General features: G+C 50.0%; 1 protein-coding gene across 1 annotated transcript in view; it reads left to right on the plus strand.

The window, feature by feature from the left end:
• The window catches only part of LOC147098052 (myoferlin-like), a 181,718-nt gene that overhangs the window by 19,693 nt on the left and 139,098 nt on the right, over positions 1-22,927 (plus strand). Inside the window, exons 9-18 of the mRNA XM_085970809.1 lie at positions 1,327-1,357; positions 2,201-2,316; positions 5,430-5,553; positions 7,082-7,185; positions 8,204-8,272; positions 9,505-9,548; positions 10,732-10,814; positions 15,699-15,814; positions 18,774-18,887; positions 20,698-20,875. Of these exons, the coding sequence (XP_085826935.1) occupies positions 1,327-1,357; positions 2,201-2,316; positions 5,430-5,553; positions 7,082-7,185; positions 8,204-8,272; positions 9,505-9,548; positions 10,732-10,814; positions 15,699-15,814; positions 18,774-18,887; positions 20,698-20,875 (979 nt within the window). The remainder of the gene's footprint in view (positions 1-1,326; positions 1,358-2,200; positions 2,317-5,429; positions 5,554-7,081; positions 7,186-8,203; positions 8,273-9,504; positions 9,549-10,731; positions 10,815-15,698; positions 15,815-18,773; positions 18,888-20,697; positions 20,876-22,927) is intronic.

Raw genomic sequence — 22,927 nt, forward strand, 5'->3', positions numbered from 1 at the left:
AACAAGTCCAGCAGATCCCTCTGGCCCTGATTAATGGCTACCTCTTTTACAAGGTGATCTCCGCCCCAGCCAGAGACAGGCCCAGCTCTCGCTTGAATCGGCCTTCACCACACGAGACGGCAGCCTGCTCCACAGGTCCGCTATTCCCTGGGGGAAAGAACCACCTCCTGACCATCTAACCTGGATCTGGCCTTGTACAACTTAAAGATGTGCCCCTTAGTCTTCCCCAACCTGTTTAGTTGAACCAAACTGTCTGCACGAACACAGTCTATCCCCTTCATTATCTTATAAACCTCGATCAATCTACGCTTCTCTAAAGTGTAGCGTCCCAGCTCTTTTGAGCCTATCTTGGTAACTAACGTCACATCCACAGGGACGTGACTTTGAGCCCAAGATCAGCCATGATCTTATTGAATGGCGGAGCAGGCTCGAGGGGCCAAGTGGCCTATTCCTGCTCCTAATTCTTATGTTCTTACGTTCTGCTGCACGGGAGTGTTTGCCTAGATTTTTGTGCTCGCATCCCTGGAGTTTGACCTGAACCCACAACCGTCTGACTTGGAGGTGAGGGTGCCCCCACTGAGCCAGGACTGACACCTAAGTAATGCTTGCGTTCCTCTATAGCCCCTTGTCTCTTCAACACACCCGATAGAGCTTCACACAATAACTTACGGGTTGCAAAGACGTTTTATGTAAGAAAACCAGGCCACCATTTTGCGTGCAGCAACATCCCATAAACAGCAAGTTTTTTTTTTTGGGGCAAGACCGACCCGCTTTGACCATGCTTTGAGTCACCTCTCCTAACATCTCCTAACTCGGCTCGGTGTCACTTTCTAGCTGAGGACGCTCCTGTGAAGCACCTTGGGACATTTTTCCCCACATTAAAGGCGCTGTATAAATGCAAATAGGTGTGGTTTGAGGGAGGAATGTTGGCCAGGGTATAGAGAACTACCCGAGTATTGTCATGGGGATCCTTCCTGTGCACCCAGACCGCGGGGGCAAGCTTGGGTTTTATTGTTTCATCCACAAGCTGACCCCTCTGACCAATGTTCCCGTTAAGCCGCGCGGCCGTCTGGAGGTCCCGCGTGGGCCGCTTGCCGGTTTTACAATGGAAAAACCGCGCATGCACGGAAATTTGAATGGACCCGCTGCCCCTTAAAGGGGCCACGCGCCCCCAAAAAAATTAGAGGGAATATTACCTCTGACAACAGGCCCTCAATCACTTCGATGCCACGTCTAGTGCAGCCACAGAGGAACTTGACAAACTGTTACCCCCCCCCTCCAGTCCAGCTATCAGTTTTGTGAACTGTGTGATACCTTCTCTTACAGCTGGACATCGGCTCTGTCTATGATCTTCCAGGTATGTGATGTTACTGTCATTCTGTGCAATATAAACTTTAGCTTTGAAAGGTGTCGGGGAGGGACCTATCGGGGCTAAAAATGGTTAAATTTTGAGGACAGGTTACATAGACTCGGCCTGTATTCGCTCGAGTTTACAAGATTAAGAGGTGATCTAATTGAGGTGTTTTAAGATGATTAAAGGAGTTGATCGGGTGGACAGAGAGAAACTATTTCCTCTGGTGGGGGGAGTCCAGAACAAGGGGGCAGAACCTTAAAATTAGAGCCAGGCTGTTCAGGGGGTGATGTCAGGAAGCACTTCTTCACACAAAGGGCAGTGGAAATCTGGAACTCTCTTTCCCACCCCCCCCCCCCCCCAATAAAAGCTGTTGAGGCTGGGGGTCAATTGAAAATTTCAAAACTGAGATCGAGAGGTTTTTGTTAGGAATGGGTATTGAGGGTTACGGAACCAAGGTGGGTAAATGGAGTTAAAATACAGATCTGAGGGGTGAGCTGATACAGGTCTTCAAAATTATGAAGGGTTTGATAGGGTAGACATAGAGAAGATAGTCACCAAGAAATCCAATAGGGAATTCAGGAGAAACTTCTTTACCCAGAGAGTGGTGAGAATGTGGAACTCGCTACCACAGGGAGTGGCTGAGGCGAATAGTATAGATGCATTTAAGGGGAAGCTAGATAAACACATGAGGGAGAAAGGAATAGAGGGATTTGCTGATAGGGTGAGATGAAGAGGGGTGGGAGGAGGCTCGAGTGGAGCACAAACCCCAGCAGAGACCAGTTGGGCCGAATGGCCTGTTTCTGTGCTGTACATTCTGTGTAATTCTCTGGCGGTGTCCTGCGACAGATCACGCGGTGTTACGGAAATGGCTGCTGCTGTACGAGCCGGATGAGGTGCACACCATGGCCAAGGGTTACCTGAAAGTCAGCATCATTGTCCTGGCAGTAGGCGACGAGGCACCGGTGAGCACAACCGCATTGTTCAGCCAATGTATGACTGGTACTCGGTCTGACACCAGCTTTATGAGTTGACTTGTGGTTCAGATAAAGAATGGAATAAAGAACTTGCATTTCTATTGCGCCTTTCATGATCTCGGGACGTCCCTAAGCGCTTTACAGACGGTGAATGATTTTTTGAAATGTTGTCGCTGTTGCAATGTAGGAAACACGTAGGCAATTTGCGCACAGCAAGCTCCCACAAACAGCAATGTGATGATGGACAGATAATCCGTTTCAGTGATGTTGTTTGAGGGATAAGTATTGGCCAGGGCACCGGGGAGAACTCTCCTGCACTTCTGCAAATAATGGGCTTGGGATCTTCTGCATCCACCTGAGAGGTGGAGGGAGCCTTGGTTTAATGTCACATCTGAAAGACGGCAGCTCCGACAGAGCAGCGCTCCCTCAGAACTGGACTGGGGTGTCGGCCAGGATTAGGGGCTTGGGTCTCGAGTGGGACTTGAACCCACAACCTTCTGACTAGAGGTGAAAGTGCTACCCACTGATCCACTGCTGACACCTGATGTCAACCACAGACATATGGAGAGGCCAGCCAAAGGGCAGGCGATGGACTGTTCCCTGACCCCTACCAGTGACATAAGGGCAACCTGACCATGATTTACCCGCCTCCTCCAGGAGAATCCAGGACTCCGCTCCATATCTCAACACACTGGAGGATTGAAACTCTGCCTCCACCCTGTGACGACGTGAATTGAGGCGCAAGTGGAAAAACTGCCTGGGTCCCTTTCTTTTTCTTCACCAATTTGTTCCCCTTCTCTCCATAAAGCATTAACTCCCATACTAGGGCACGGTTCAGGGGTCAGTGGGTGCTGCCTGGTTACTAACTCCCCCTCCCCTCCCCCATCTCCATTATCCTTGATTAATAAGCTACGTGACTGGGGAGAACACCTAGCCGAGTCCAGTCCGCTATCCTCGCCCAACCTCCGCTTGTGGAGTACTGCGTAGAGTTCTGGTCACCACATTACACTGGAGAGGGTAGTGAGGAGATTTACGAGGATGTTGCCAGGACTGGAGAATTTTAGCTATGAGGAAAGATTGGATAGGCTGGGGTTGTTTTCTTTGGAACAGAGGAGGCTGAGGGGAGACTTGATTGAGGCGTATAAAATTATGAGGAGCCCAGATAGAGTGGATAGGAAGGACCTATTTCCCTTGGCAGAGAGGTCAATAACCAGGGGGCATAGATTTAAAGTAATTGGTAAAAGGATTAGAGGGGTGTCGAGGAGAACTTCTATCACCCAGAGGGTGGTGGGGGGTCTGGAACTCACTGCCTGAAAGGGTGGGAGAGGCAGAAACCCTCATCACATTTAAAAAGTACTCGGATATGCACTTGAAGTGCCGTAACCTGCAGGGCTACGGACCAAGAGCTGGAAAGTGGGATTAGGCTGGGTGGCTCTTTACAGCCGGCACAGACACGATGGGCCGAATGGCCTCCTTCTGTGCTGTAAATTTCTATGATTCTGTGTGCACTTCTAACAGGCATCACTGCATGGTGATCAGGGGCAGGAGCCCTTTCCCAATACAGGGCATGGCTCCAAACTGTAGTAGCCCTTCCATCAGCAAATTTAGCTCAGACTCGGGATGGAACTTGTGGTCTTTCTACTGTGTGGGATTCAAAGATCACGACTTCAACTCATAAGCTCTTGTTTCAAAATGCCCGTTGACGAATTGGCTTGCTACACAACTAAGTGAGGGAACGTGTGAACGCCTCCATAATTGCCCATGCTCAGAGGGTGTCTGATCTCAGAAGAAGTGTAGGGAGAAGTTGGGAGTTGATGGCAAGGGTAGAGTTGGTGGCGGGGCCAATGACGATGACTTCAGGCTTCCCATTGTTTAGCTGGAGGAAATTATGGGCCATCCAGGACTGGCTGTCGGACAAGCAGTCTGACAGCACAGAGGTGATGGAGGGGTCGTGAGAGGTGGTGGAGGGGTCGTGAGAGGTGGTGGAGAGGTCGAGGTGGGTGTCTGCAGGTGCTGTCGGGGCAGTGTGTAGATGAGGAAGAGGAGGGGGTCAAGGATGGATCCTTGGGGGGGATTCTGGAGGGAATGGTGCGGGTTTAAGAAGCCGTTTGGCTGTGGAGAAGAGAAGCCAGGGGTTACCTTTGCATTCTAGGATGATCCTGGAGTCGGGGATGGTTTTAGCAGAGGAGAGTGAGGCCCAATCATGCTTAATGTGGTCCAGCCAGATCTGGTGATGGACGGCTAAGCCAATTGTGCACCTCCGATCCGTGCTTCTTGGACTCAAGGGAGTGCGGATGGCGGCATATCGGGGGTGGGAAATGACCAGGATGGGAGACAATAAAGGATTTGTTGGGGACAAGGACATCAAAAGTGGAGGTGAGGGAATGGTTGAGCAAATGGATAGCTGCAGAAGTATCGTGAGAGAAGGGCCAAAGCTGAGAGAGTTGGGAGTTTGAAAGTGCCTTTGTAAGTGACCTGGGGAAGATTTTTCAAGGGGTGGATGCAGAAAGGAGTGAGTTTGGACGGGGATAGGGGGGTGTGGGTGGTGAAGGAAATACAGGAAACTCTTTTTTATCCGGCACCGACGTGGTGTCGGTTGATCAAAAAGTCCGGATTACAGAGAGATACTTACCAAGGTGTGCAGGAGCCCCGGTTACACGGCACTTGTGCAGGAGTCCCGGTTACACGGCACTTGTGCAGGAGTCCCGGTTACACGGCACTTGTGCAAGAGCCCCGATTACACGGCACTTGTGCAAGAGTCCCGGTTACATGGCCACAGATCCAGGAGTTCCTGTTGCACGGCCACAGGTGCAGGAACCCCCGTTACACGGCCACTAATATATAGTAAAACTTACCTGAACCTACTCCTGAATTTTGCCAGTTAAAAGAGAGTGTCCTGTAGCTGAAGCTGCTCTAGACATTAATTGCGACCATGGGATTAGAGAGACTATGGGAGATGGCAAGGTCAAGGGGGTGGCCGTGAACACGGGTAGCAGAGATTATACGGAGGGAGAAGAATGTTTTTTTTTTGTGTAGTTGCAGAACTTTAAAAAAAAAGTGAATATAATTCTTTTGTAATTGAAATCTGTTTCCTGCACCAGATAGACAAGAAAGGGACCAGTGAAGAGGATGACGTGGAGAGTAACTTGCTCCAGCCAGCTGGCATCCTTTCCCGATGGGTCACATTCATCCTGAAGGTCTACAGAGCTGAGGACATTTCGCACAGTATGTCACAGAGACACGTATCGGGGTTGGTTTCAAGCGAGTGCCGATTTGGAGAGTATAGCTACGCCCTGACTGAATTTTGCCGCTCTCTTTCCCCACCCCCAATTCCAACCATGAGATTCTCCCTATCTGCCGACCACTGCCACCCCATGTATCTCGTGGCTTCTCCCTGCTGTCCATTCCGTTTGGCGTTGCGATCGAGAAGGATTGCCACCTGGGGTCCACCCAGGTGCTGGCAGCCTTCCAGCACTTTGCCAGAGTGACGACTGTTTACCAGGTTTACAGGTTTCTCACCGGACATCCACCTGTGGGCTTTCCAGCAGGACTCCCTGAACAGTAGCCAAGGGCGGGAAAGCAAGCTTCCTCCGACCAAGGACAGTGAGACTAGCGCTGCCCCGTGACCAGGCCACTTCGCATCACACCCGAGACCTCTCCAGTGCGTCCGGTCGAGAACCACACCGCAAGGTACCTGACCCATGTTTAAGGAGTTTCGTTCCCGAGGGGACTCTGTGCAGGTGTGTACGGTCTCTTGTTGCTGCGTCCCGCCAGTTCCTTATATTGAGAAATCACAGGGAAGGGTTGTCATAGGTCAGACCACCATCAAAGTTGGAAAGAGAAGACTATATAAGTCAAGGAATAATGGGTCGGTGTTGCCTGAGTTTGGGCTCGAACATCCTGCAGATTATAAAATGAAGGAAGACTGAGGGAGACTAAAAACTTCACGGTACTGAGATCCTGTGAAAGTACGGGGCAGATCTTGACTTGATGCGATCATGTAAAATGGGTGATAGCAAATCAGCAGCCAATTTTACACCTCTCCCCAGTTTTATTTACATTGAAAGAAAGAAAGAAAAGACTTGCATTTATATAGCGCCTTTCATGACCTCAGGACCTCTCAAAGTTCTTTACAGATAATGAAGTACTTTTTGAAGTGCAGCCACTGATGTGATGTGGGAAACGCAGCAGCCAATTTGCGCACAGCAAGCTCCCACAAACAAATGTGATAATGACCAGATCATCTGTTTTTAGTGATGTTGGTGGAGGGATAAATATTGGCCCAGGACACCGGGGATAACTCCCCTGCTCTCCATGGGATCTTTTACATCCACCTGAGAGAGCAGACGGGGCCTCGGTTTAATGCCTCATCCGAAAGACGTCACCTCTGACAGTGCTGCACTCCCACGGCACTGCACTGGAGTGTCAGCCTAGATTTTTGTGCTCCAGTCTCTGGAGTCAACGGTGGAAATTAAAATGGGGAGATGTAAAATGGGCTGCCGACTCGCCATCGCCCGCTTCACACTACCGCATGCAGTCACGATCTACCCCAGGAGTCAATAAATGGGTCTCTATTTTGAACTCTGCGAAGACTCGGGGGAGGAAGACTGGGCTGGACAGGAGACTTGGAATGTTGGAAGAAAGAAGGGAGGAAAATTCCGAGGAGCGCAGACAATATATATTTCAACAAAATGGAGAGGTGAGGGTAAAAATGCTTGTAGGCTGAAGCATTTATTCTGTTTCTTTTTTTCAGTGGCGAAAGGGCTCATGACAAACTTGAAGCACATATTTGGGGTGGATACTGATAAAAAGGATGGTGTTGACTCCTTTCTTGAAGTTAGCTTTGCTGGCAATAAGGTAAGCAGCTGGTAATCCTCATCGGGTCAGCCAGCGGTGCAGTGAGTTAGTACAGTGGGTACCCGAGCCCTAGAGACCCGAGTTTCATATCCCAGACTGTGTAATGATGGTGGTGGCGGGTACCCCAGGGTGGAGGGCGTGACTGCCCCGGGGCAGGGCAGGGGAGGGGTGCGAGTGTTCCGGGGCGGAGGGCGTGAGTGCCCGGGGAGGGGACGTGAGTGCCCGGGTAAGGGGCGCAGGTGGGGGGCCAGGAGGCCCCGAGGCAGAGGAGGTGGGTCATCATCCTGGGCCGGGGTGGGGACCAAGTGCCCCGAGGCAGAGGAGGTGAGTCATTGTCCTGGGTCGGGGTGGGGGCCAAGTGTCCCGGGGTGGAAGGTCAGTGTCCCGGGATGGAGTGGGGCCCGAGTATCCCGGAGGGGGAAAGAGCAGCCAGTGCTTTTTTATTATTCATTCTTGGGATGTGGGCGTCGCTGGCAAGGCCGGCATTTATTGCCCATCCCTAGTTGCCCTTGAGAAGGTGGTGGTGAGCCGCCTTCTTGGACCGCTGCAGTCCGTGTGGTGAAGGTGCTCCCACAGTGCTGTTAGGGAGGGAGTTCCAGGATTTTGACCCAGCGACGATGAAGGATCGGCGATATACTTCCAAGTCAGCATGGTGTGTGGCTTGGAGGGGAAGTTGGAGGTGGTGGTGTTCCCATGCGCCTGCTGCCCTTGTCCTTCAAGGCGGTGGAGGTCGTGGGTTGGGAGGTTCTGTTGAGTCGGTGCTCCTGAAGCGGAAACTGATTGTGTGATTCCTGCTGGCCACTTGCTGACGTACTGTGGAACTGTATCCCAGTGAGAGTAGATATTGCAGAGTGCTGACCGTGCCTCATCCCCACTCACACTTCGGGAAGAGCACTGTAAATGCAAGAGTTTGTTTAGTCGCGAAGGTGGTCTGTCGAAAGTTGGGAGGGAAATTAAACTTAACGGATTCGCCAAAGACCTGGTGAAAGGCGGGAATTTAACTCTATCCTCCTTGCAGGTAGCTACAAAAGTGGTAGAGAACCACATAAATCCTGAATGGAACCAAGTGATTTACCTGAGAAGCAGGGTAAGGTTTGAATTTTCACTTTTTAATCATAAACTGAGAATCAAAGGGGCCGAGGCTCAAGGTGATGGGGACTGCACAGAGTAGCATTGATACTGAAGCCAAGGAGTTACTGCTTGGGTTCTTAGTGTATGAAAGGGGTTAACACAGGTTGTGACATTCCCCTTGTCCACAGGTTTTAAATAAATGGGTTAAAGCCTCCTGCAAATAGTAGAGAGGGCAATGTCATCCAAGGCTCTACGGCTTTTGAATGGTAATATCGCCACCAGAAATACCAGGGCTAAAAGGGTTAACTTAGGAGTTCAGGTTGCATAGACTAGGCTCGTATTCCCTCAAGTATAAAAGATTAAAGGGCTGATCTAATCGAGGTGTTTGAAGATGATGAAAGGATTTGATCAGGTAGATCGAGAGAAATGATTCCTGATTGCCACACCACGGCGTTGCAGGAAGGAATCAAGAGTACACGGTTCGGTGTCTTTCGAGGCGAGAAGATAGTGCGGAGGATTGACCAGAGTTTTGAAGTCCCCAGAAAGAATTAATTGCTGTAGGTGATGACTTGCAAAGAAAGATGGAAGGTTTTACAGTGAAGTCGTGCTTGCCATAAAGGAAATGGTGCTGTATCGGGCAGCAGACAGTGTCGGGCAGTGTGCGCAGAGTGTCGCAGTGTCGGGCAGCAGACAGAGTGTCGCAGTGTCGGGCAGCAGACAGAGTGTCGCAGTGTCGGGCAGCAGACAGAGTGTCGCAGTGTCGGGCAGCAGACAGAGTGTCGCAGTGTCGGGCAGCAGACAGAGTGTCGCAGTGTCGGGCAGCAGACAGAGTGTCGCAGTGTCGGGCAGCAGACAGAGTGTCGCAGTGTCGGGCAGCAGACAGAGTGTCGCAGTGTCGGGCAGCAGACAGAGTGTCGCAGTGTCGGGCAGCAGACAGAGTGTCGCAGTGTCGGGCAGCAGACAGTGTCGCAGTGTCGGGCAGCAGACAGAGTGTCGCAGTGTCGGGCAGCAGACAGAGTGTCGCAGTGTCGGGCAGCAGACAGAGTGTCGCAGTGTCGGGCAGCAGACAGAGTGTCGCAGTGTGGGGGGCAGAGTGTCGCAGTGTGGGGGGCAGAGTGTGCAGAGTGTCGCAGTGTCGGGCAGAGTGTCGCAGTGTCGGGCAGCAGACAGAGTTATCAGAGATCTCTGGAAATGCAGGGAAAGATATCGGCAGGCCATCGATGAAATGAAACTTTATTTTCTCCACAGTTCCCGTCCTTGTGTGAGAGTATCCGCTTTACCGTGTGTGATCGGTAGGTGAATGTTACTTTATTTCATCCACCCTTGCTGTTAAACCTGCTCCAGACTCCTGTGCCGCAAGGGTCTGCTCCACTTTGCCGCTTTTTTCATGCTGCCATTTCTACCTTCCCCACAACGCACTGCCTCAGCTACGTTCCCTGTGTCTCATAAATGTCTTTTTTATGTCGTTGATTTCTCTCATTCTACCTCCAGTTGCCTCATGCTAATATCACCTCCCCTGTTGAACTATCTCCTGTTTTCCCACTTAAGTCTATTTATTTTCTGGCGCATGGGGATGTACATGTCTGCATGCGCGTGTCTGCGAGCACATGTGCCTGTGCGTGTGTGTCTGTGCCTATATCTCCCCCCACCTCCCCTTGCCGCTATTCCCTTTGTTTGGTTCCTTTTTAAACGTTACTCATCTATACGATGTCCTGTTCCCCCAATCCACTCACGATTCCTCTTAGTGTTAGTCAGTGTTTTTATATCTATTTCCCTCTCCCCTTTTTCAGCCAATTTGCACACAGCAAACTTACACAAACAGCAATGTGATAAAGGACCAGATAACCTGTTTTTGTTTTGTAATGAAGGATAAATATTGGCCAGGACAACGGGGGATAATTCCCCTGATCGTCTTCGAAATAGTGCCATGGGACCTTTTACGTCCACCTGAGAGAGCAGACGGGGCCTCGGTTTAACGTCTCATCTGAAAGACGGCACCTCCGACAGTGCGGCACTCCCTCAGCACTGCACTGGGAGTGTCAGCCTAGATTTTGTGCTCAATTCGCTGGAGTGGGACTTCAACCCACGACCTTCTGACTTGGAGGCGAGAGTGTTGCCACTGAGCCACAGCTGACACCTGTATGGTTCCATTCGCCACTGCACAGTGCGTTTAGGCACCGAAGCATCGAGGTTGGCGGGGGGGCGAGTGCTGCAAACATTTTTTCATGTCTCGGAGCCGATCCTGGCACCCTTGACTGTGCTGCTCGCAATCTCCTGATAGCATCTCCAGCTAGCGTGGCTCATTGTAAGTGGCACAACCACTGAATACTCAACTAAAACATTTATTTAAAGTCGGGACAATTGTAAGAGTTGTGGAACGGAGCAGAGACTCCGGCTCGTGTTTATAGATGCTCAGTACATTAGGGCATCAGAACTGCGCAGAACATTAAGATCTTAACTGGTTCATATTTTCAGGAAGAGTGCAATCAAAAGTAACCCTTTAGGAACGACATTCTTGAGCATCTCAAAAATCTCCTCCAGAGGACCCGGGGCAGAAGGTAAGGGATATTAGTCTGCGTGTTCAGGAGGAGGCCATTCAGCCCCTCAGACCAGCTCCGCCTTTCAATTAGATCATGGCTGATCTGCACCTCAACTCCCGTGTTTCCGCCTTTGCTCCATATTCCTTGGTACACTTACCTAACAAAAATCTGTCGATCTTGGCCATGAAAGCTCCAATTGTGCCCCAACATCCACAGCCTTTATATTACTCACTGATCCTTTGTAACGTTGCTCAAAATATGTCAGTGGACAGGAGCATTATACGAAAGTAAGAAAAACTGGCATTTCTACAGCGCCTTTCATGACCTCAGGATGTCCCAAAGCGCTTTACGGCCAATGAAGTACTTTTTGAAATGTAGTCATAGAGTCAGAGTTATACAGCACAGAAAGAGGCCCTTCGGCCCATCGTGTCCGCGCCAGCCATCAAACCCTATCTATTCTAATCCCATTTTCCAGCACTTGGCCCGTAGCCTTGTATGCTATGGCGTTTCAAGTGCTCATCTAAATGCTTCTTGAATGTTGTGAGGGTTCCTGCCTCTACCACCCTTTCAGGCAGTGAGTTCCAGATTCCAACCACCCTCCGGGTGAAAATGTTTTTCCTCAAATCCCCTCTAAACCTCCTGCCCCTTACCTTGAATCTATGCCCCCTGGTTATTGACCCCTCTACTAAGGGGAAAAGTTCCTTTCTATCTACCCTATCTATGCCCCTCATAATTTTGTACACCTCAATCAGGTCCCCCCTCTGCCTTCTCTGCTCTAAGGAAAACAACCCCAGCCTGTCCAGTCTCTCTTCATAGCTGAAGCGCTCCAGGCCAGGTAACATCCTGGCGAATCTCCTCTGCACCCTCTCCAATGCAATCACATCCTTCCTATGGTGTGGCGACCAGAACTGCACACAGTATTCCAGCTGTGGCCTAACTAGCGTTTTGTACAGCTCCATCATAACCTCCCTGCTCTTGCCTTCATTAGTCGAGGCATAGAATATAAGTATCCCATATGCCTTTTTAACCTTATCTACCTGTCCTGCTGCCTTCAGGGATCTGTGTACATGCACACCAAGGTTCCTCTGTCCTTCCTAGGGTCCTACCATTCATTGTGTATTCCCTTGCTTTGTTAGTCCTCCCAAAATGCATCACCTCACACTTTTCAGGGTCAAATTCCACTTGCCACTGTTCTGCCCATCTAACCAACCCGTCTATGTCGTGCTGTAGCCTGAGGCTTCCCTCCTCGCTATTTACCACTCCACCAATTTTCGTGTCATCTGCGAATTTACTGATCATACCTCCTAGTCACTGTTGTAATGTAGGAAACGCAGCAGCCAATTTGCGCACAGCAAGCTCCCATAAACAGCAATGCGATAATGACCAGATAATCTGTTTTTAGGTTTTAGTTGAGGGATAAATATTGGCCAGGACACTGGGGAGAACTCCCCGGTTCTTCTTTGAAGCAGTGCCTTAGGATCTTTCGCGTTCACCTGAGAGAGCAGACGGGCCTCGGTTTAATCCGAACGACGGCACCTCCGACACTGCGGCACTCCCTCGGTACTGCACTGGGCGTGTCGACCTAGATTTTGTGCTCAAGTCCCTGGAGTGGGACTATGAACCCACGACCTTCTGACTCGGGGGCCAGAGTGCCACCCACTGAGCCACAGCTGGCGTTGCTTAAAGTACGTCAGTGGATCCACAGTTCGAAAAGGACAGGAGCATTATATGAAGCGCACAGTGTATTACAGGAAACTTTGGTTTATCCGGAGGTTAACTGTCTGGAATGCTCGAGCCACTAGCAAAAATCAGGAGCCGTTTCGTTAGGTTTGTTTTCTTTTCGTTGCTTTTTTTCCACCAGTCAGGCTCTGCAAGGTCTCGCTGAAGCTGTTGCTAAGCTACAGAGACGCTTGCAAGGTACGGCCGACTGTTTAGAAGCTGTGCAACAGGGTTTGTTGCCAGATACGGAGCTCAAAATCTCTGTATGTTTCAACATTAGCACTGGTTTGTCCAGCAGTTTTGATGGGACGGCAACAGCTCGGTCCCGTCGGTGCCGGATATCACAAAGTTTCCTGTATTCAGCTGCGTGTTCCTGACGGGCACACAGTAGAGCCAGTTAGAGGCTGTTTTCCAATCCAGAGCGCCTGGTAATGGCAAGTTTATGTTGCGGGTCTGTGCCATTTAAAAACTGGCTTGACGTTACCTCCATCTATCATCTACTGGTCTAAGTGGGGGGTGAACCCAAGTACTAGAGATGAAAAACAAGTGTTTAACCCACTACATAGCACAGTCCCTGTGTTAGAGGAGGGGTAATTGTGTGGGTTCTTGCTTGTAATTTACTCCTCAAATTAATAGGGTTCGCAACATTTAATGTCAAATGTTCCAACACTCACTTTTTCTACCTTTTTTCACCCCTTCTACGTGACTATTCACATGTTTCATAGTTATATTACATAGTTATCATTCAACGCTGATTTGATTTGATTGTGCCCTGCCCTTACAGCCATAGATCCGTAACTCCCTAACATGACCACATTCCCTAACTTTCCAGATCTATGGGCCTAGAAATTCACTATGGCCCCGCCAGCTGGCCAGCACCCAAAGAAAGCCAGTTGCGACCGTCAGATATTCAGTTTTTGCGCCCCAAGTCGGAACCGGGCGCTATTCCAGGGTGTGCCCGCCCCCGCTTGGGGCGCTGAAACTGAATTTCAGCGCTCTAGGTGCCGCTGCGACACCCGATGCGGTGCGGCAGGCTGCGGTACTGCAGGCCTCCTCCTTCTCTTAAGGTGGAGGTGCCTGCAACGGGGAGATCGCCGCTGGATTGTGCCGGCAAATGAGCCCGGCACCACGGAGAAGTGCCGGGCTCGCGGAAAGCAGCCGGCAATGCCGCGGGGGGGGGGGTGGGTGGTGGAGGAGGCCAGGGAAGGAGGTGCGGGCATGCGGCCGCCGAAAAAGCGGCCGGCCGCACCTCCACCTTTATGCGCCCCACTAAGGCTGCAGTAAGGCCCTGGTCTCCGGATGTTAGTAGCAGCCGCCACGGAGGAGGCGGCGACAACTGAATATGGGCGTCGGGGCGGAAACGGGGCACTGCGCACACTGATGACGTCATCGGTGCCGGTGCAGCACTACCGGCTGCCGGCGCCATTACCGCCGAGCTCAATATCAGCGAAACCTCCTCTATTGGCGCAGAAGCCCTCTTTGGGCGGTAACTGGCCGCAAAGCTGGCAGCGCCTTAGTGAATTTCTAGGCCATGGTCTTTCCCAGGCAGGTGCTTATTTTCAGGGTCTCCCCTTCCAATAAATGAACAACAGGAGCTTTTCTGTCTCGGTGACTTCTAACCATTTTACAAAATTACGATTTGAGAATCATACATCCCTACTTTGTTCCCTTATCGCTAGTTTCACTCTTTCTTACTATTCTACCAAGTGACACTTCTAATTATAAACCTGTCTTCTGAAAAGGATGATGCAGTCTCCGATGTTCCCTTCTGCAGAATTGTTATCAACTAATTAAAGTTCTCCATTAGGTTTATTGTCTAAACTGACATTGCTTTAAGGTCAGTCTTAATTCAACCGTTCAGCGAGCGCCAACGTTCCCTCTAAGCTGCGCGGCTGTGCAGCGGTCTGGGGGTCCCGCGCAGGCTGGGACTGGCTTTCCAAATGTAAAGTTTCGCGCATGGGTGAAACTGTGAATGGGCTGCGCCATCCGTTAAAGGGACGGCGCACCCCGAAAAAAATTAGGGTGAACATTGTTGTTCTAAACTGCATCTAAATTGCCATATACTTCCTCGCTCAACAGGCAGAAGCTACAGGTTACGATTGCCACCATATAAAGGGAAATCAGTGGCAGTATAACATTAGCAGACTTCAGGACAGTCTGATTAACTCTTTCCTTACATAGAATTTACAGCACGGACACAGACCATTCGGCCCAACCCTTCCACATGAGCCTCCTCCCACCCTACTTCATCTCGCCCTATCGGCCTATATGAACATAACTACGAACATACGAATTAGGAGTAGGAGTAGGCCATTCGGCCCCTCGAGCATGGCTGATCTGATTACTCCACATTCCCGCATACCCCTGATAACCTTTCACCCCCTTGCTTATGAAGAATCTATCTACCTCTTGTGGTAAACCACTGTTTGTATTCCACTGTGTACATGCCTGGACATGCCTCGGCTGACTCCTCCCACAAGTCCTAGTATAAAGGTGACTGCTCCCCAGCCCTTTGTATTTCTGGACCGGTCGACCACTCGAGGCAGACCTTCATTCTTTTGTTAATAAAAGCCTTTAGTTACTCTCTTAACTCTCAGTCTTTTATGAGTAATTGATAGCGCATCACCTCTGCCTTAAGAATAGTCAAAGACTCTGCTTCCACCACCCTCTGAGGAAGAGAGTTCCAAAGACTCACTATCCTTCTATTCCTTTCTCCCTCATGTATTTATGTAGCTTCCCCTGAAATGCATCTATGCTGTTCGCCCCAACAGTTCCACATTCTCACCACTCTCTGGTTTCTCCTGAATTCCCGATTGGATTTATTAGTGACTATCTTACATTTATGAGCCCCTTCCACCTGGTGACGTAAGAAAACTACGAGGCACTTGGTCTAAGCGTTAAACAAAGCTTTAATCAACTGTTTTTCAACATGGAGGTCTAGTTGTGTCCTTCACTAGTTCCTGTTAAGAATGTCCTGCGCAAGCTGGGCCCGTGCCCGAGTATTTATACTCTCCCTGGACAGCGCCACCCGCAGGCCGCTCAGTTGATTCATGTCACCTGGTACTTGTTCAGTTGACACCTCTGCTCACAGTTTAGGTCAGCTCTCTCCTGTCGGCACCTACTTTATTTAACCCTCGTTGTTGATTGTTTGGTAACAATGCACATTGTTTTCTAACCAAACAGAAGAGGAAACAGCCGGGTTCCTTCCAGCTTTCGGGCCGTGCTTTTTAAACCTTTACGGCAGCCCCAGGGAAGGCATCGAGCGTATCGACAAGGACGATGAGCTCAATCTTGGCAAGGTGTTTAACTTATTTACATTTTTTTTTATTGAGCGAGGTTGCAAGACCCCATGGGGGACAAATTCAGTTGTTTGCGCCTCCCATTAGCGCCTTAAGAGGGCGCTAACGGGGCACAAAGCAACTAGCGCCCGGGCACGGCGATGTTTGCGCCGCTCGCGAAATTAACTAGACATTTTGCGGCGGCGCTAAACACTACCGCCACGATCTCCTGCGCCAGCAGATTGTGACGTCAGTCGAGTGCGCAGCACCCCGGACTGGGTATTGAGTGGCGCCCCCTGCCTTACCGCCTGTCGCTAGCAACGACAGGTTGAGAGGAGCGTTATGCTGTCGGAAAGGGACTAGGGGAGCGCTATTTAAAGGCGACCGCTTCCTGCCTTTTTTTGTTGGTGACATTTTTGCACCACGCATTCTGAGAGAGAGAGACTTCTGGAGAGATTCAACGCTGTGTGAAGGAGTTTTGGGTACTGAGCAGCACTTTGCAGGTTTATTTTGATTTGCCCTTCCTTGCTTCGCCAGCGCTCTGAGGTAGCGCCTCGCTCCTCGGCCTTTGCACCTTAAGACAGTGTGAAGCGCCTGATTTAGCGCTCCAATCACCTCCAGGGGCGATAAAAGCCAAGTTTGCTGTCGGAGGTGATAATTAGCGCCAGGCGCTAAACTTTGCGCATGGCCGATATTGGCGCCCCAACTGGGGCGATACCGAATGTTTCCCCCCATAAGTGCAGGCAACTGCCAAAGTTTAAAAAGAGGAGAGAAGGCAAGAGGTAATGATTAGAATCATAGAGCGATACAGCACAGAAGGAGGCCATTCGGCCCACCGTGCCTGTGCCGGCTCTCTGAAAGAGCGATCCAGTTAATCCCACTCCCCCCTGCTCTTTCCCCGCAGCCCTGCAAATTTTCCCTTCAAGTATTTATCCAATTCCCTTTTGAAAGTTCCTATTGAATCTGCTTTCAGGCAGTGTATTCAAGACCAGAGCAACTCGCTGCGTAAAAAAATTCTCCTCATCTCCTCTGAAGTAAGAAAACTACTAGGCAGTTGGTCTAAGCGTTAAACAAAGCTTTAATCAACTGTTTTACAACATGGAGGTCTAGTTGTGTCCTTCACTAGTTCCTATTAAGAATGTCCTGCGCAAGCTGGGACCGTGCCCGAGTATTTATACTCTCCCTGGGCAGCGCCACCCGCAGGCCGCTCAGTATTATTTCATAAGTCTTTCTTTCATGAATGACTGAATCATGTCAGCCTCCCTGGCTTTTTTGCCATTTACAGGAAACTTTTTTTTATCCGGCATCGACGGGACCGGCGTGGTGCCGGTTTATCAAAAAGTCCGGAATACAGAGAGGTATAGTAAAAGGTACGAGAGCCCCGTACACGGCTACAGATCTGGGCATGGCAACAGGCGCAGGAACCCCGGCCACAGACCAAGCGTCCCTGTTGCACAGCAACAGGTGCAGGAACCCCGGTTACACGGCCACAGATCCAGGAATGGCCACTAATATGAAGTAAAACTTACCTGAACCTACTCCTGAATTTTGCCGGTTAACACAGATTTCTGGTTATTTATGTGCCGGTAAATCGAGAGTTTCCTGTATCTTAAATCTGTGTCCTCTGGTTACCGACCCTCCCTCCACTGGACACAGTTTCTCCCCAACTACTCTATCAAAACCCCTCATATGTTCATCTCCCATTCTTCTTTTTGTAAAGGGCAACAAGTTCATCTTGGGCAACGACAGGCTAGGGTTTTGAAAATCTGTCAGATTGTAGGAAGAGGTAAAGACTGTGAGGAAAGTGAGGAGGTCCTGGGAAAGAACCAAGAGTAGGAGACGAGTCTTCACTTCAACACGGTGAGGATACAGAGAAGAGGCAGAGTGTGAAGGTTTCTGTATTTGGACATTTTAAGAGAAACCAGTGAGGTGAACTTCAGAGAAGCGTAGAAGATTCAACGTAACCGAGGGAGGCTGGAGGTGAGATGGGAAAGAGGGATCACCTGTCACACAGTTGTTTCTTCCATCCTGTTCAGTGTGAGGAGGTGCTCGAGAGTCCGTATTCAAACCTTTGGGCAGATGTTGGCGTAACATAATGGTCGAAGCTATTGAGGGAACAAGAAGTATGAGCTGCAGCGTTTTCCGGGGAGGAGATGTGGAAGGAGGTCCAATTTTTTTTATTTGTTCATGGGATGTGGGCGTCGCTGGCAAGGCCAGCATTTATTGCCCATCCCTAATTGCCCTTGAGAAGGTGGTGGTGAGCCGCCGCCTTGAACCGCTGCAGTCCGTGTGGTGAAGGTGCTCCCACAGCGCTGTTAGGGAGGGAGTTCCAGGATTTTGACCCAGTGACGGTGAAGGATCAGAGATATACTTCCAAGTCAGGATGGTGTGTGACTTGGAGGGAAAGTTGGAGGTGGTGGTGTTCCCACGCACCTGCTGCCCTTGTCCTTCTAGGCGGTAGAGGTCGTGGATTTGGGAGGTGCTGTCAAAGAGGTCAGATGAGACACTGGGTGCAGCAGTGGCAAGGAGCACCCAGGAGGAGTGGTATCTGGGGTTGGATAGTTGGGTTATTCTGCTCGTGTATCCCTTTTATTTTAAACAAAAGGGTAATTGTCCCTGAGGGAAAACAGTAGAAGGGAGTATTTGGTTGAATAAAACCTCCCTACTGTTTATTTTTCCAATTTTCTCCCTTCCTTTCCACAAGGTGTTGATTCTTGTTCCTTGGGTATCATCCACCTTCCAGTACCTAACACAAGTGGTGATGCGGGGAGGTATGAGTCTCAGTAGTGAGTCGGCTAAGGATCGGAACCATGGACGGATCCACCGTCCAGGAAAGTTTAAGCACGATTAACTCTACCCATTTACAGGCCATCCTTCGCCATTATTGCACAGAATGAAGTCTTGAGGTAGGAGAGGGTGAAACCTGCCACGTTAACACAGTATAAAGTTCGAATTGTTCTCCTTTCTCGTTCCCTCACAGGGTGAGGGAGTCTCCTACCGAGGTCGGATTTTGATAGAATTAATCACGAGGATGGAGGACAATTGGGGAAAAAGCATCGAGAATTTGCACGTTGAAGAGTGTTTGGGCGTACAGGTATTGATGTAATAGATTCAGCGACGACAGGCTTGCCTGGGGAAATGTACTGCCTTTTCTTTCCACACACCAAAAAGGTCCGTGGTTTGATTCCCGGTATCGGGAATTATGGAAGAGTAGATGTTTGTTTGAATGATCTAGTTCCTGTGATTTGAAGTGGGATTTGGTGCTAGATTCAATTGGGCTGCTGTTAAATTGCTAATGGCTGCATTTGATGTAAACCGCATAAGTTCCCACATTCTAAAAGAAGACCCTTCAAGTCTCATTTTGTTGATGCTCATGGCTCTGAGAGGAGAACACGAGGAGTTCTATATCTCTACTTTGCTGAACTGCAGGCTGTTGTGTTTGTGTAATCATATGAGGCCCACTCACTGGCGGTGGCACTTGTAACTGGTCCCCTAATCCCCCCCACCCGCCCCAACCCTGCCCTGCCCTCGCCTCAACCCCTCCTGTCATACATCCAGGGGACAGAGAGGATTCCTTCAGCTCATCAATCTAGACTGGATTTTAACCCAGGTTCCAGAAGTAAATAAAGGAATCACAGAATCTGACAGCACAGAAGGAGGCCATTCGGCCCATCGTGCCTGTGCTGGCTCTTCGAAAGAGCCCCACTTCCCCCCCGCTCTTTCCCCATAGCTCTGTAATTTTTTCCTCTTCAAGTATTTATCCAATTCCCCTTTGAATGTTGCTATTGAACCTGCTTCCACCGCCCTTCCAGGCAGTGCATTCCAGATCATAACAATTCTCAAAAAAAAATTCTCCTCATCCCCCCTCTGGCTCTTTTGCTAATTATCTTACATCTGTGTCCTCTGGTTACCGGCCCTCCGACCAGTGGAAACAGTTTCTCCCGATCTACGCTTATCAAAACCCCTCTTAATTTTGAACAGTATTTTGAATCATTAAATCTCCCCTTAACCTTCTCTGCTCAAGGGGAGAACAACCCCGGTTTCTCCAGTCTTTCCACATAACTAAAGTCCCTCATCCATTCTAGTATATCTACCCAGCGTTCTCATTGAAGGAATGTGCAAGCCTTTTGCACCCAGTCCACTAGTGATTTTATTTTTAACGATCGGATTATGATTGCAATGCTCAGAGGGTTAACAGTAGGGTTCCATTGACTAAGCAATGGGGCCCTGCTGTAACATCGGACGTCTCTGCCCCCCGCCTCAGCACCTCTGCTACAAAACCCTCGACCATGGCTTTGCTACTTCCAGACTCGACTATTCCAACGCTCTCCTGGCCGCCACCCATCTTCCATCCTCCGTAAACATGAGCTCATCCAAAACTGCTGCCCGTATCCTAGCTCGCACCAAGTCCCGCTCACCCATCCCCTCTGCTCACTAAACTACATTGGCTCCCAGTTAAGCAACACCTTGATTTTAAAATTCTCATCCTTGTTTACAAATCCCTCCATGGCCTCGCCCCTCCCTATCTCTGTAATCCCTCTAGACCGACAACCCACCGAGATCTCTGCACTTCCCCAATTCCGGCCTCTTGCGCATCCCCGATTTTAATCGCTCCACCATTGGCGGCCGTGCCTTCAGCTGCCAAGGCCTTAAGCTCTGGAATTCCCTCCCTAAACCTCTCCGTCTCTCTTTCCTCTTTTAAGACGCTCCTTAAAACCTACCTCTTTGACCAAGTTTTTTAGTCACCTGCCCTAATATCGCCTTGTGTGGCTCGCTGTCACATTTTGTTTGATAACGCTCCTGTGAAGCGCCTTAGGATGTTTCACTGCTTTAAAGGTGCTATATAAATGCGAGTTGTTGTTGTCGTAAGAAGTGAGAGTGTCGTTTTGATTGCACGGTTTCAGAGGTACTTGCACAGGCGGAGGTACGGCCTTTGCGTCGTGTTCTACTCGGCCACGCAACTGCAAGAGATCAAGGAGCCGGTCCAGTTCGAGGTCAGTGTGGGGAATTACGGGAACAAGTTTGACAAGTCGTGCAAGCTTCACGCGTCCACCACTCAGTACAGCCAAGCCATGTTTGACGGTAAGTGGCAGCACAGGATGGTAGGAAAGGTCGTCACGGGACTGCTGAACAAGAAGGGTTAAAATAATTTAGTCATGTGTGTTTTTTTTTTTTTAATTCCCTGCTTCCAACAAGAGATTCTTGTAAACGTTGATGTAGACAGATGGGGAAATAAAAGCTGCTCCTGGTCTGTGCTGAGCGAACTGTTCTCGAACAAGGTAGCAGATAGTGCACTGGGATTGGCCACAGCCCTTCCCTTCCAGTGACTGCTGCTGGTAAGTGGGAGTTGAAATGACATCGGATACAGAGGAATGGGAAAGGAAAAGAGAAGGGAAATGGGACTGCCGCAGATAGCTTCAGTGAAAGATAGGAAGATCTTGCATTTCCATAGCACCTATTACATCCTCAGGACATCCCAAAGCACTTTACAGCCAATTAGGTGCTTTTTGCAGAGTAGTCACTGTTGTAATGCAGGAATCGCAGCAGCCATTTTGCGCACAACAAGCTCCCACAAACAGCCATGTGATCATGTCCAGATAATCTGTTTCTTAGTGATGTTGGTTGAGGGATAAATAATGGCCAGGACACCGGGGTTAACTCCCTTGCACTTCTTCAAAATAGTGCCACCTGAGAGGGCAGATGGGGCCTCGGTTTAACGTCTCACCCAAAAGATGGCACCTCCGACAGTGCAGCGCTCCCTCAGTACTGCCCCTCCGACAGTGCAGCGCTCCCTCAGTACTGCCCCTCCGACAGTGCAGCGCTCCCTCAGTACTGCCCCTCCGACAGTGCGGCGCTCCCTCAGTACTGCCCCTCCGACAGTGCGGCGCTCCCTCAGTACTGCCCCTCCAACAACTGTCTGAGGCGGAACCAGACTGTTCGCAACCTTGGTGTCATATTTGACCCTGAGATGAGCTTCCGACCACACATCCGCTGCATTACTAAAACCGCCTATTTCCACCGCCGTAACATCGCCCGTCTCCTCCCCCTGCCTCAGCTCATCTGTTGCTGAAACCGTCATCCATGCCTTTGTTACTTCTAGGTTGACTATTCCAACATTCTCCTGGCCAACATCCCATTTTCCACCCTTCATAAACCTGAGCTCATCCAAAACTCTGCTGCCCGTATCCTAACTCGCACCAAGTCCTGTTCACCCATCACCCCTGTGCTCGCTGACCTACATTGGCTCCTGGTTAAGCAACGCCTCGATTTTAAAATTCTAATCCTTGTTTTCGAGTCCCTCCATGGCCTTGCCCCTCCATATCTCGCTAACCTCCTCCAGCCTTACAACCCTTCGAGATCTCTGCACCCCTCCAATTCGGGTCTCTTGCGCATCCCCAATTTTAATCGCTCCACCATTGGTGGCCGTGCCTTCAGCTGCCGAGGCCCTAAGCTCTGGAATTCCCTCCCTAAACCTCTCTACCTCTCTCTCCTCCTTTAAGACGCTCCTTAAAACCTACCCCTCTGACCAAGCTTTTGGTCACCTGCCCTAATATCTCCTTATGTGGCTCGGTGTCAAATTTTGTTTGATAACGCTCCTGTAAAGCGCCTTGGGACATTTTACTACGGTAATAGCGCTGTATAAATACAAGCTGCTGTTTTTCTAAATCTACACTTGTTGAATTGTACACGGATACGGTAGTGTAGTGATTATGTTACTGGACTAATAATCCAGAGGCCTGGACTAATAAGCTAGATAGCGTGAGTTCAAAACCCCACAACGGCAGTTTGGGAAATTGAATTCAGTTTTAAAAAGCTGGGCTCAGTAAAAGTGATCAGGAAGCTGTCGGATTGTTGGGAAAACCCAACTGGATCACTAACGTACTTTAGGGAAGGAAACCTGCCGTCCTTACCCGGTCTGGGCCGACATGTGACTCCTGTCCCACATCAACGTGGCTGACTCTTAACTGCCCTCTGAAGTGGCCAAGCGAGTAGATCAGATGCGTCAAACTCGGGGCAACGAGGGATGGGCGTGGTCAGCCCACGTTCTGAGAATGAATATTGAAGGGATAATTACAGTCCTAGCCCTTTTGAGCTACCCCAGATCAGGCGTATTCCCCAGACGTTCACCTTCAA

The sequence above is a fragment of the Somniosus microcephalus genome, chromosome 30 (assembly GCF_052327205.1).
Source record: "Somniosus microcephalus isolate GS21.2 chromosome 30, FLI_Smic_1.0, whole genome shotgun sequence".
Classification (NCBI taxonomy): domain Eukaryota; kingdom Metazoa; phylum Chordata; class Chondrichthyes; order Squaliformes; family Somniosidae; genus Somniosus; species Somniosus microcephalus.